Source organism: Ambystoma mexicanum, chromosome 7q, assembly GCF_040938575.1.
Source record: "Ambystoma mexicanum isolate Mex_15411 chromosome 7q, UKY_AmexF1_1, whole genome shotgun sequence".
Classification (NCBI taxonomy): domain Eukaryota; kingdom Metazoa; phylum Chordata; class Amphibia; order Caudata; family Ambystomatidae; genus Ambystoma; species Ambystoma mexicanum.
In genome coordinates this window covers 943,484,416-943,498,009 of record NC_090941.1, presented here as the reverse complement: position 1 = coordinate 943,498,009, position 13,594 = coordinate 943,484,416, and the positions used below count along the sequence as shown (strand labels likewise).

At 42.3% G+C, this 13,594-nt stretch overlaps 1 protein-coding gene across 4 annotated transcripts in view; it reads left to right on the top strand.

The window, feature by feature from the left end:
• ALG8 (ALG8 alpha-1,3-glucosyltransferase) overlaps window positions 1-13,594 on the top strand; it is a 496,629-nt gene that overhangs the window by 273,366 nt on the left and 209,669 nt on the right. For all 4 annotated transcript variants that reach the window (XM_069639932.1, XM_069639934.1, XM_069639935.1 and 1 more), the window contains 3 exons: window positions 5,773-5,840; window positions 9,205-9,331; window positions 9,673-9,776. In XM_069639932.1, coding sequence (XP_069496033.1) covers window positions 5,773-5,840; window positions 9,205-9,331; window positions 9,673-9,776 — 299 coding nt within the window. The remainder of the gene's footprint in view (window positions 1-5,772; window positions 5,841-9,204; window positions 9,332-9,672; window positions 9,777-13,594) is intronic.

The window sequence follows — 13,594 nt, the reverse complement described above, 5'->3', positions numbered from 1 at the left end:
AAACATTTCTTTAATGTCATCAAGGTCTCCCTGCTTGCTACCTGGCCGACCCTTTTGTGGATCTCGAAGGGCCGCACTCAGCGCCTTTGCTTTCTTGTTGCGTCGTTTGCCTCAAAGGAGAGTTTAGGTTGTTGTTTATTCGACTTGCCCTTCTTCTACTATAATGGGGAGGTGGGCGATACTCTGAGTTAATCAGGGATATCAATGTGTTGACTTAGTTTGACCAGTTTCCACAGTATCCACAGCCAACAAGGACAGTATCAAACTAGTGCTCCGAGCTGACCTAGTAGCATGTACGTGGAGATAATGCAGGACAAAAGGGCAAACTCTCCCCACCTGCTCTCATGGCTATCTTATTTCCCAAATTGTTGCTGTGGAGCCCTCGCACAGTTCATCTTTCGTGCAAGGGATCTTAATTATGTCGGGGCTCATCTGGTGACACGTACATGTGATGTGAACCCTGGCTCTCCCCACAGGGTGTATGCTGTGGCACAGTCGGTACCTGCACTCTTGGAGCAACAACCAGATTTCAGGCTCCTCTTCTTCCGACCTCTCTGCAGGGCACCTAGTTAGAAGGCCCTCTGGTGCAACCCATACGTGCCTCATATATCACCGACTCACAGAGAGCCTCTCTGGTCCTGTTCCGCTCCACAACGATGAATGGCACTCGGTTCAGGAGAAAGCTCTGGTGGAACAAAGTAGATATCATTGTCCACTGGGCTCACAGCATGTGATTTGTAGGATCTACACATGGTGCTGCAGCAGGTTCCAGGATTTAATCACTGGATTTTGTCGCAGTGCTCCATAGAGTGTGTCCATCTTGGCTAGGTTCTCGAGTGCCCTCTCCGAATATTAATTCATTGAAGTCTTATTTGCGTTGAATCAGTATTCTCCATTTTTCCTTCGAATGTTGTAACAGAAAGTCTTCAAGTATTTCTCTAACTTAGCAATTCCCTTTTCCAGCAACTTTAATTCTTTCTCCTTGGCCTTTTTCTTACTGGAGCCAGGGTAATCCAAATTCACCTCATGTATCATTTGAAAGCTTCCATTGTTGTACCCTCCTGGGATTCACTGTTTCTATTAGCTCAATAAATATTTTTGCTTCCTTAACACTTTTTGCCACCAAGTTATCATCTTGTAATATGGAAGTGTTCATTCTCCATGGGCTAGACCTCTCCAGGACTTAATCTAGTGAAACTTCCAATGACATCAGATGTGATCTGATATGCTAATACTCCCTATGTTACCTGCATGAAAAGATGTTGTCACCTTTCCTGCTGTTAGTATCATGTCTATCCTGGAGTATGTATGGGCACCTGAATGACAACTATATTCCCTAGCAATCTGGTGTTCCAGCCTCCAAACATCCATCATTCTAAACTCATGCACAAGGTCGGGGAGGGCATTGCGGTTACCATCCTGCAAACCTTTCCTCCTACTTTTGCCCCGATCAATAAATGGGTCCGGGACCTCATTGAAATCCCCCCCCCCCCCACCCCAGCAGGATATTAAACTGACCAATGTTTTGCAGAACCTGTGTAACTTCCCTGAAAAACAAACCAGAGCCACCTTTATTGACAGATGTATTGCAGATACTTAATTCCGTATTCTGTATTTTACAATTGGTGGAGACCACCCGACCCTCTTTGTCTGCACTATTCGACAGTATAGATAGAGGCAGGTTTTTATGAAACAAAGTAAAACAAAATGTAGAAGTAGAGCTTTACGATGAACCAACAGAACAATTGAGTGAAGTACTAAACATAGCTAGATTTGAGATACAGTTGAACAATTGAGTGAAGTACTAAACACAGCTAGATCTGAAAGACAGGAACTAGCAAACGAAACAGGACATCAGCAAATAGTATTAATAACACTAAAACATTGCAGAGATCATATCAACAGTGTAGTTTTGAATTAACACGCATTAATAGCACCAATTGATAGCAGTAAAATAGATAATTATCTGAAAAGCAATGGTAAACAAAAACAAACAAGACATCAGCATTGGCCTTTGTTCCTCAACTGGGCGTACTGTAGCCATCCAATAGTGTAAGGGTAGCCCAATTTACAGGGGTACCCCTTAACTATATGGGTACCCCTAATCACGCTCACACCAGATTAAAGTTCAACCCTCTAGGGAATTAACGACAAGAGTCTATCTTGCAAGGATAACAAATGTATTCTTTACAGAGATGAGGGTGGGGCAAAGAACTCTGCTCCCTGAACGGCATCTTCTGTCCCTCTTCCGTTCCAAACTCCTGCAGACTGGAGCCAGACAGGAGTTTATATACTTGTTGACTTGATCACTGGATACTGGTATGGCTCCATCCAAAACTGTCCCCCTTCCCTACAAGGGGTGCAGGGTCTTCCTTTCTTCATCATCAGCAATTTCTGGCAGCCATGCTACTTAACATATTAATACCTTACATAGACACACACTGTAGACTTTTACAAACCTTGAGGCCTAGCCCAAGGAAAAACTAAACATTTCTATAACTCATTTTCATTCATACTCCATTCATATTACTCATATTTTGATGTGGTCCTGTAATTTCTGTTAAGCCTGATTTTCCTTAATTCTGCATGTCGTGCATTGAACATGTACAATCCCATTTTAGCATACATGGGTTTTTGACAGACAGCAAACAGCTGCTGAGTTACCTGCTAGCCTGCCAGAGCTGTCAAACACCATGACAATGCCTGTAGTCTATTTTTAGTGCAGGCCACATTCCTTTTGGCAGAGAGCCTGCATCTAATGTGCGTTGAGAAAAACTAAATAAAATGTAACATTTACAAATGTATTAAGCTAATAGTTATTTACACCTTTATATTCAAATAATAACTGCCTTCTTTTAAGTGCACCTCCTCCCCCCGGTCTCTTGTAGTGCCTAGAAACAGTTCAAAGAAGTCTTGCCTAACTCTTAAGTGCTTGGTGATGAAGGGAGAAGCTAGCTCCTTCTCAACAACAGCTTCCTCTGGTATTTCAGTAATCTTCAAACCCTCTGAAAAATCAGTCTTCAAGATGTCCGATCTCACCAGTGCAGTCTTAATGTTCAAGTCACTGGCCCTCATTTTTGCCTTATTGAACACCTTCCTCTTCTCCACGATCTCCTTTGGAAAATCAGAAAATATTGCAAATAGTTTTACAGCATATTGAACTTTCCGTTTATCCCTAGCCGTTCTCATTCTCTCCTTGGCACTGACCTTCACAAGGGACATGATTATCTGACATGATTTACCTTTATCCACCTTACCTGCTCTGAAAGCAAAATCCAGATCAGCTGCAACTATTATACCCGGACCATATATTGTGCCAGTGTCTTCATCAGGGTCCTTGAAGCCAACCAGGCACTGATTGTGGTTCCTAATCTTCATTTCAAGCTCTGCACTTCCAAGACTCACTCTTGAAAGTTCCCATTTCATATCATTATAGGCTCTGAAGCTGCCAGCGAATTACTTGGCCAACTCCCCAGTGTCCTTTGTTAATCTGCTCTCGAAATGTTGAACATTCCCAGTTAAATCATGCAAGAAAAATTTCACATCAACCATATCCTGAGATATCTTCTTGAATAGGGAATAAATGTCCCCAGGACCTGGTACGTACTTCTCATCTTCTGCCTCATTGGCTTGTTTAGGTTTTTAGGCATAGGGCTCTCTGCTGTTTCAATTTTCTTTATGTTGCTCATCTTGTCCAAATTGGTAATCTTTAGCTCATCTATAGATAGGGGAGCTCACAAGCTGGAGCCTCAAGCTGCTGCCATGGTCAAACAACATTCTATAAAATGTTCTTGATCATCGTCTTAATACTCAGCGAGAACAATGTCCTTTTTTGTGAGTCCTTCTGACAAATCTCTACATATCAGTTATCAAGAATGTTGTGGGCAAATTAATCATTGGAAAAAGAAAATAGAACTAAATTATCCCTCCACCCAAAAGCGGAAGCTAGTTTTCCAGGAATGAACTTTGAAACACCTTACCATTATCCGCAAAGCCACGCAAACAACTTTTTCAATAAACCTTCCAAATAAATGTGAAAACCACATACCTTGCTGAAGCCAATGCTCCTCTAAATGTTGCTTATTCAGAAAGACCAGCTCGTCCTTAAGTGAGAAAGTAACCTATGCATGAAACGTACCCCTTCGTGAACCATCAGAATTGCTATTGCGGTTACTGTAGAAGTCAGTATTTCAAAAATATGTCAAGCCTGCTAAAGGTAAAGAAATATTACTGGTCAGCACACTTTGGTGGTTATTGACAACCTCTTCTCTAAGGAAGGGAAACCCGTAGTGTATATGGAAATAACAGCAAAACGGTGAGGGAAGGAAGAACCCCATCCTATAGGCCTCCTACAAGTGCTACTTCAAGGTGCGGAAACGGTATTGACTGTTGCACCTCCATTAATTACAAAGGCTGGAAATGCAAACTCTCTGGGGCACCATCACAGTGGTTAGGAGCTCTTGAAGTGGTGGGAATAGGTGGAATGTTCGAGTAGAAGTAGAAAAATGTGGCAAAATGGATGGGCTCTGTGGCAAGCAGGCACAATGCAATTGTGAGAATACTTTGAATTTGATTCAGGGGGTGTGGTCATAAATGTTTGCAACTGAAATGCCCTGTGTCTGAATATCCAAAATGTGGCACTGCTATATGATGGAAGCCCCCTTGACTGGGGCAAAAACTGCAGGAGAAATTGGGAAACTCCTCTCCAGGGTATGTGGCTGCAATACTATGCCACTGATCCATGCCTGATGATGCTACTGGCTCAACCAAGTAGAGTGCAATAGGCTTGTGATGTTTTGTTGATACAATTGCATGCTTTATACTTTGTCTTATAGTTAACACGTGTGTATAGGCGCAGTACAAATGTCCAATAAATACATTTGCTTGAAATGCTGTTTCAAATGGCGAAAGGGGCCTCTGCACAGTTAACGATGTGTGGGAATGTGGAAGGGATTCTATCGCATATGATGGGTCATGTGCGCAACTGCGAAATCCTCCAATGGGTATCGAAACCATGAAGGGGACAGTATTGGGTTGATGGAAACAGGCCTCCTTGGAATTACCGGAAATATGCAGTTAGGTAGATATGACAACGTACTGCCCTTGGTTGCTTGCATGATTTCTAAGCGACATATTAGTGAACTAGTCAACATTGAACATACGAGTGATGAATACGTATTCATAAGTAGCCTTCAATTCCTAGAAGGCTATTTATGAACATAGAATGTGACCTGAAAAGTATTCCGAAATATAGGAGAAAGATGTGAATCATGGGGACATTGTTAGGATGGACTGGATTGGCACTCATTCAGGTGTTGGGGGGGGGATGGACCAAGGTGGGAGGAGAGGTATGTGCAAATTTATTGAAACTAGAAAATACACTGCAACAGGTATAAGGGTTTTTATTGGAGACTGCATTAAAAGTAAAACAATAAAAACAAAGAAATATGAATTCTCACTGTCAGATGTGCTGATTGCCACTCAGACCTTAGAAACACTGTTTGTATATTACTCTTAACTGGGGTCTCTAAAGCAGCCTATTCGCAGGGGTGCCCTGTGCCAATCTCCATACAAGTGTTGCATGTATAAATCGTAATACTTCAGAGCTTTTCTAAAGTAGATGCCTTCACTGAATCTTCAGATATGGAGCAATCGAACAGCTCATTGATGAGTTAGCAACAAAACATTGGTTTGTTTGAACAATCATGGCAGTTACCAATCATATCAAATGGTTTGTTCCTTGGATTTTTCCTTTCACTCAACCCATCTTAGATATTCACTTCCAGTATAATGGATTTCTATTCGGATTGATGCTGCTTTCCATTGCCAGGATATTTCAGGTAACCACAAGGTTTTGTGTGGTTTTTTAAATCTCCTTTCTGTTTTTCTTTTGACATTTGTATTTTGTTTTACATAAGTTATAATAGCATGAAAGATACTTTGAACATATATAAACAGTATCTACAGTATGACAATCTAATATCAGGCTCCCTTTGAGATATTTTGGAGTGCATGTGCAACATCCGAGGCAGGCAAAGAGATTTAGACGGCGCAAAACATATTAGCAGGTGGCCTAGTGCTAGCAGTTCTCGTTGGGCGCAGCAGAATATGCATGTATCCATTTGTAGTTAGCTTTGACACATATTAGAAACACTGTATAGCCACTCAGAAAGAGCAACATTGCATCACGTTGCGGATGCAGAGGTTAACGATTGTGTGATGTATTTTGCATTTAGCGTTGGTATACAGTGTGATGTTTTTAATGATGTGATATATGTGCGAGACAGACACAGACTCAAAGGTGTTTGTTTTCAAAACCTTTATTTACTAAGGTTCCTGGGTCGGTGTAATGCCTGAGTGGCCCTAACTCTAAAGCAATGGTTCCCTTAACTGATGTTTCTAACACCGTTGCTGTCGAATAGCCCAAAATAATAGTCTGCATGTGTGTAAACCTATGCGTGCCCTCACTCTTTACAAAATTGTAATAGGAAGCCTTTTATAAAGGAAAACTAGTGATTCAACAAAAAGTGGGAAACCAAAGTTGGTTTCAGGTGGTCTTCTCACCAGGTTCAATTTGGTCAATGTCACAAAAGGGGTTCAATTAAAAGGGCTGTTCATAAGACCTTCTCCACAGGGCCCTTAGAGTGATTTCAAATACCTTCTTGTCTTTGATTTCCTTGGATTTCCTTGGGGTTCCCTTCCCTTCCCCAAGCATCAACTTATCCAAGTTTCAAAACGCCACAAAAGAAATGTAACACAGTTCCTCTTGAAGCTTCTCGGGCCCCCTTCCCCACCCTTCAATCCTTTCAACACTATAAAGAAAAGCAATAAGTCTCCAACTTGGTTGGGCCTCTTAGGATTCCCTTCCCCCAAGCTCAAGCCCCTTTCAGCTTTCAAACACAAAAGTCAGTTTTATCAGATTGCACTTGGATTTCTTTGATAGGCCTCTCAGGGTGCTCTTTCTCTTCCAGCTTCCACCACAAATTAAAATATATCACAGTTCCTTTTTGATTTCGCCTTGTGCCCGTCCCCAAGCCTAGGCCCCCTAGTTCCAAACATACGTTCAGCTGATCAGGATGTGCCTTTTCCTTATATATAGTTTTTCTAAAATAGTGTCCTCTCATGGGGTGTAATCAGAGGCTTTTGAAAACGCCAGGCTCTTTGTTTTTCCTCAGCCTGACCCCTCTGACCCTTTGCTTCTCTTTGTTTCTTACTCTTGCTTTCTTTGTAGTTTTTATCTTCAGGTGCTTCCTGCACCCTTTTATGTGTTTCTTTTCCTTTGTTGTGCACTCTTGCACTGTCCTTTATTCCTTCTCTCTGTTGTGCCTCTTGCACGCTGCCCTCCTTCTGTCGTGCACACATGCACTGCCTTTTTCCTATTATGACAGTTACTTTTGCATTGCTAAGTTACATACTTTACATTTATTGCATCTATAGATACCACCTGACTAGAGAGGCAATTCATCTCATCATTAACATTGTCATGCTGGGAGCTACTTTCTCTTTTAGAGCTGGTACCTTGAAGGTTATCTGAAGATATTCTCCAATGACGTTTAAAAGATCTTTGTCACTACAAAGGATAGGCTAATGTTTGCTCAGTATTTTTTGATGGCATGAGCTTGAACGTTATATCTAGTAATGAATTTAATCCGGTTCTTACTAGCCACATCTTTAGATTTTACTTTAAGTAATTCACATCTTTGTCTCTATTATAGGCATTGGTGACTGTCTAGAAAACGTTCTCCTGTATTTCCATCTTCTTCTAAAATAAATCCTCCTCCCTTGAGCAATTTCATTTAGCTTTCATGAATTCGCCAAACAGAATACTGTTGATGAGTTTTGGGGTGGTGACTTCTTGCATGTAGGGCAGAATTTGATGTTGTGGGTTTTCAGTAGAGCTTACTAATCAGTTGATTATCTCTGATTTGATAAATGACATCCAGAAATACTATTTCACACACTCACACTCGAAAGTCATGGTTGACTCGAGAGTCACTGATTTTGTATTTAGAATTATCACATATTCAGAAAACAATTCCATTGAAACATCCCAAATAAGGAAAAGGTTGGCAGTATAACGAGAGCATACTACAATATGGTCTAAAAATGTATCAAGTGTGACTGACCATGCTATTGTCTCTTCCCACCAACCCATAAATACATTTGCATGGGTGGAGCAATACAGAAACCCATGGCTGTACCACATTTGTGTCCGTAAAATTTACCAACAGTGTTGTACTCCAATATGAGTCATGGGTAACCTGGGTGCAGCCCCAGACTCCAGTAATATGTATAGATGAAAGGGGTGTTGTTGGGGTGCAACCCTGGGTCCCAGCAGCAATCCGCTCACAGTCCAGTGATGATCATGCCTCAGCAATCGTCAGGGAGGCAGATCTGTTTCAGATGTGCAAAGTTGAATCCTACTGGTAAGTACCCGGATGTTACAGCAAGGAATTCCGGTTTCTGCAGTTCTGAGCCAGCTGTGATCCAATTCTCCCATTTATTCAATATCTACCCTCAGTGGGGGTCGGAGGGAATTATCAACAGTGTGGCGCTCCAAAGTCAGGCATAGGTAACCTGGGTGCAGCCCCTCTGGAGCCACAGACTACGGTAATAAGCGTGTAAACAAAGTAGGGGTGGTTGAGATGCAACTTTGGGTCCAAGCTGCAATCAGCACACAGTCCAGTCATTTCTCCTGCAAGGGCGCTTTCATGCCTCCGCGCTGGTCATGGCCAAACGCCATGGTTAACTGCTTGTAAAAAAACAATGGTATTACAAAACCCTTGAAATGCTGGGTCCAAAAGCGATGGCTGTGTCCTGGCCGCCTGGATGACAGATCCCTGGGGACTAGCGGGTGAGACATGTTCAAGTTTCTCACAGTGTGTTTTTTGTGTGTGTGTGTATTGTATGGAACATATGTAATATAGCAAGGAAGCCGTGTACTTGACCTTTTGTTCTCAACATGGCTTTGCAAAATATTTGACAAGACACTTTTAGTTTGATACTCCTCCCCTCTTGCTGAGCAATGTAGAACCTAGCTCTCGCACAGGAAGGTTGTTGCCCCCCTGTCACTCCCAAACATCCCTCACCCTTGCCTCACTGTTGCTTTATGTTCTCTGCTGCCTCTGTTTTCTGATGCAGGAATACTAATTCCTGGTCATGTTCGGTATGAAATAATAACTTTCTTTTTCAATATCTTATCAGCGAAGGCATCTAGAAGGGGCCCTACTTTTTGCTGTACTTCTGAACTTCAAGCACATTTACCTCTATGTTGCCCCAGCTTACGGCGTATATCTGCTGAGATCCTTTTGCTTCACTGCAAATAAGTCAGGTAAGCGACTTGCTCCTTTCCTTGAATTGTATTAAACGTCTGTTTCTATTTTGATTGAGCACTTGCAAGACCATGCATATAAAGGTTGGGTGCAAGTGAACTAAAGGATGGTACATTGCTGGAATCGTTTTTTTTATTGTGATGTCGATGTAACCATTCAACATGAGGTAATTAGCCTGGATATAAGAAATTAATTTCACTTAAGGCTGACAATTTCGTTTCACCACAGTTTAGCTTGTATGGGAGAGAGCCATGGCAAAGGAGAGGTGGGATAGATTGCATGTAGTCTGCTTCCTCCATAGTCTGGTTTTCATGCTAATGAGAACTATTTTTTTTTGTAGATGGATCAGTCAAGTGGAGCAGTTTTAGCCTGTTGCGATTTGTTTCCCTTGGGACAATTGTCTGTGCTGTCTTTGCTGTTTCTTTGGGACCCTTCATAGCCATGGTAAGTAATCTGCTAATGGCGTCCTTCTGTATGGGATTGCAGTACAATTATATAACTCCTTTTGCAGGAATATTCCAGCCTAACTTTGGGGTGTGAAGGCACCACCCCAAATCTAGCTAATCCTTAAACTTTCCCGCGTTCAGCCATTTCAAGCTCTGGCCATCTAATGAAGACCAAACCTTTTGGAGGGGAGAGGAAGGTACCCAAGAATATAGGGCGACACTGTTACTTCTAAACGTATGTAATATTTTGATCATGAGTTACAGGTATGCACTTTGGTTTCAGAAAGTGTCTAGGAATTTTCTTGACTCTTCTTGTTCTGGTCAACCACAAGGGTCACCCATGAACCTCTGGTGCAAAGTTTGATGAGTCGTACACCAAGGGTTGGGTCATCTTTTAGCTTGGCTGTGATTTAGTTTCTTAAAGAGGGCTTCAAAATAGCTGAGCAGGATGCTGGTCCTGATGCTGTTTGGCTGCCAATGTTAAAGATCTGGGGAATGTTAGAGGTAGGACCTTCCTTTGGGCTCGCTAGGGTCCCTTTCTGATGAAAGTCTGAGTGAAGGACCCTCACAAACCAGCTGCTGGCTATCAACACTCAGGTACACGTAAAATGAGAGGTCTACTGTAGCAGTTGCTATGCTCTTGTGAGGACCTGCTGTAACTGGCTTTTGGTGCAGCTGTCCGCTCATTGAAGATGCAACTCAGTAGAGGGAGATGCAGACTGCATCCAATTTGGGCAGATCTATTTTGGATATCTTTAGGTTGTTTTATTTTAGTTAGTGGCCACAGGCTTTGGGCTTTGTCAGTTTCTGGTTGTCTCGGTGTCCTGTGCTCCCAACTATTTATTCCAGCTACGCATAGGGATGAGTTAGTAAAGCTGCCTCAGAGCTTGGGATACTTGAGGGCTTGTGACTCGATTGACCACGTGGTAAAGGGAGGAGAGCGCCAGTGGGCTGCATTCTTTCAGACCCTTTCCAATCCCTGGGGCCTTGAAAGATTCAAACTTCACATGCATTATTGCACTCTTCTTTTAGGTGTGGGTTCAGGTTTGAATCCCAGAAACCATTCATAAAACAGATTTTGAAAATGTAGCCCTTGTTCTCCGAGGTAGACAGTAGCAATGATCATAAATTACAACATGTGCAGACTACGCACTTTCCTGTGGGAACAATATCTAGCCATTAAACTTTGTTTTGGATTTCCCTTAGTGGCACTGGCCCATCCTCTTGGGCACAGTAGTCTGTCCACCACTTGAATGATAAAAAGGCTGCCACCAAAGAGTGGAAAACACAGATGTGTGAGAAGTAGACTTTTGTAAGTAGGGAAACAGGGTGCTTTGGGGTAGCTGACTCTGGGGGCCTGTGGTGGACAGTGGGAAGGACTGAATTTGTGTAGCTGATGAGGGCTAGGTAGAGTAATTATTAGGGAAACTCTGTGTAAACCAATTAGTAAAAAATCAAACATATTCACTTGTCCAAGAAGGATGGAACTTTGTTTCACAGCTATATATGTAACACAGGATCCCTAATGATGTAAGCTAAGCAGTACAAACAGCTACTGTATTCATCATACACATTTGCAGAGCCAGCACATGCAAATGTTCAACAATCATTTACAAAGAGATTGGGGAAGTATCCAACTATAAAGTCAGGAGTGCCGCCTATGGGTCCCTTTTTATTTCTCCCTTGTGAATAGCAAGTCAAAGAACAATTTCTTTTGAGATCACTAAAGTTTGCAGTTTTTTAAAGCCATATGATGTGAACAAATCTGAAATGGTCCCCAAGGACTGTGTGTGATTGTAATTTCTTTTTTCACCATTTCAGGATGTCCTCTAAACACTGGACTGTCGTTACGTGCCTTCTTAGATGTTTCAGGTGTACATTCCCTTCAAATACTCTGTGTAGCTTTCAAGAGCAAGTAATTCTTACTTGACCTTGATCATTCAATTCTTTTATAGTGTGCTTACCAGAAGCATGCCAAATGGTGTACTTCAAAAACACCTAAACATGTAGGTGTGTTTGGTTGCCTCATTACGAGTATGCCAGTGCGTAAATAATGTGCCAGTAGTAACGTTTACTGACATTTTTCTGCACTGACATACTCTGAGTTTGATGCTGGGGTTGACAAAATTAGCTCCAGCTCAGAGCTGGTGGTAATTCCGGCACCCCAACACCAGAAACTGCTGCATGGAATGGGGATTAACATCGCTTATTGCCACTTGTAATCTGCCTGTAAATATGGAAGACCTAGTGGTGGTAACGGTATAACCGTTTGGTATCCTAAGGATACCACCAAACTCGTAATGAGGCCCATTGTATCAAGAAGCTACATAAGATATGATTTATTTATATCGCGCTCGTACACAAGTGTTTCAGAGCGCGATGTAATGTGATTTCTTTATTTCTTCTTCTTTGACATGTTCTTTTTCAACAGGCGATTTCTATTTGTTTCTGATCCCTCTTAGAGCAAGAATATTCTCCTCTCCCAGAACCAATGCAGCAATTATTTAGTTATTGAGCTTAGCAATTACATTTCATCTAGGAATATAACTATTGGGGTTTTAGTAAGTAGTAGCCTTATGATTGAGCAGAAATCCTTATCCATCATGTTTATGCCAGAAGGGGTTTAAGGACGAGGGTAGATATCCATTATTATAATTGAGATAATCCTGGCATAAAAGTGTTTTGGACATGTTTTGTATGAAATGTATACAGGTAAAGTTGTAGCCCTCAATCAGTCTATTTCCAGAGTATGCTTTTAATTACCCTACGCGCTGCCTCACCCTACCTCCTTTTTTGCTTGTCTGCTCACTACCTGCTGAAGGCCTGGGAGGAATCTTTGGCGAATGGAATGCTCTCGGAACCGTTGAGAGAGGCAATCATTATTGTACTACTAAAACCAGGGAAACCGGAGTGTGATGAGTCATACCGCCCTCTGTCCTTGATGAAAGTGGATACAAAAAATGATGCTAAAGTGATTGCTAACTGGGTCCAGAGCTTTGAACATACGAAGACTGTTCAATGTCATGAATATTCCCGAAAGCTTCGGCAGCAGCCGTGACACTTGATGCGCTAAGGCCTTTGCTGTGGTGTCCTAGAAGTACTTGTTTGTGGTCCTGGGAAAATGTGGAATGAGGGAACAAATGATTAAATATATATGGCTCCTGTACACTGACCTGACTGCTCGAGTTCTTGTGAACTCGGTTACCTCAGGCCTGCTTGCATTGAGCAGGGGCACTCGTCAGGAATGCCCCCTGAACCCCATCCTTTTCATGCTGGAGGTCTACAAAGGGCGGGGTATTTGGATTGCGGGTCCCCGGAGATCATTTTCTCTCTGCTTGTAACACGCTATTGTATATCAGAGATGCCAGTGTAAACCTAGATCCAATAATGGATGTCGTCACACAGGTTTACTGTAAAGAATACCAAATGTTCCCCATAACTGATCGTACAGACAGTCTGCTTGGCAGGTATCCACTGCAATGATCATCCCAGGGTTTTAAATATTTGTGCGTGATAGTCTCTAGAGGCAAGAACTCTCTGCTGGCTGATCATTTTCATACACAAGAGCTACAGGTGAAAGCAAAGCTAGAGAGATGGTCCAAGATCCCATTGTTCCTAGGGGGCAGATTTGTCTTGGTTAAAATGATACGCCTCCCTAAACTGTTATTTTTGGAAATATCCTTCTCTGGCCGGGTAATGCTTACCTTAACCTGCATGAAATTCTGTCCAAATTCAAATGGGATGCTGGAACAGTCAGGAAGAAGTGGGAGGATATGGCCCTCCCGTATGCCAAAAGTGAGGGGTGGGGTGTTTGCT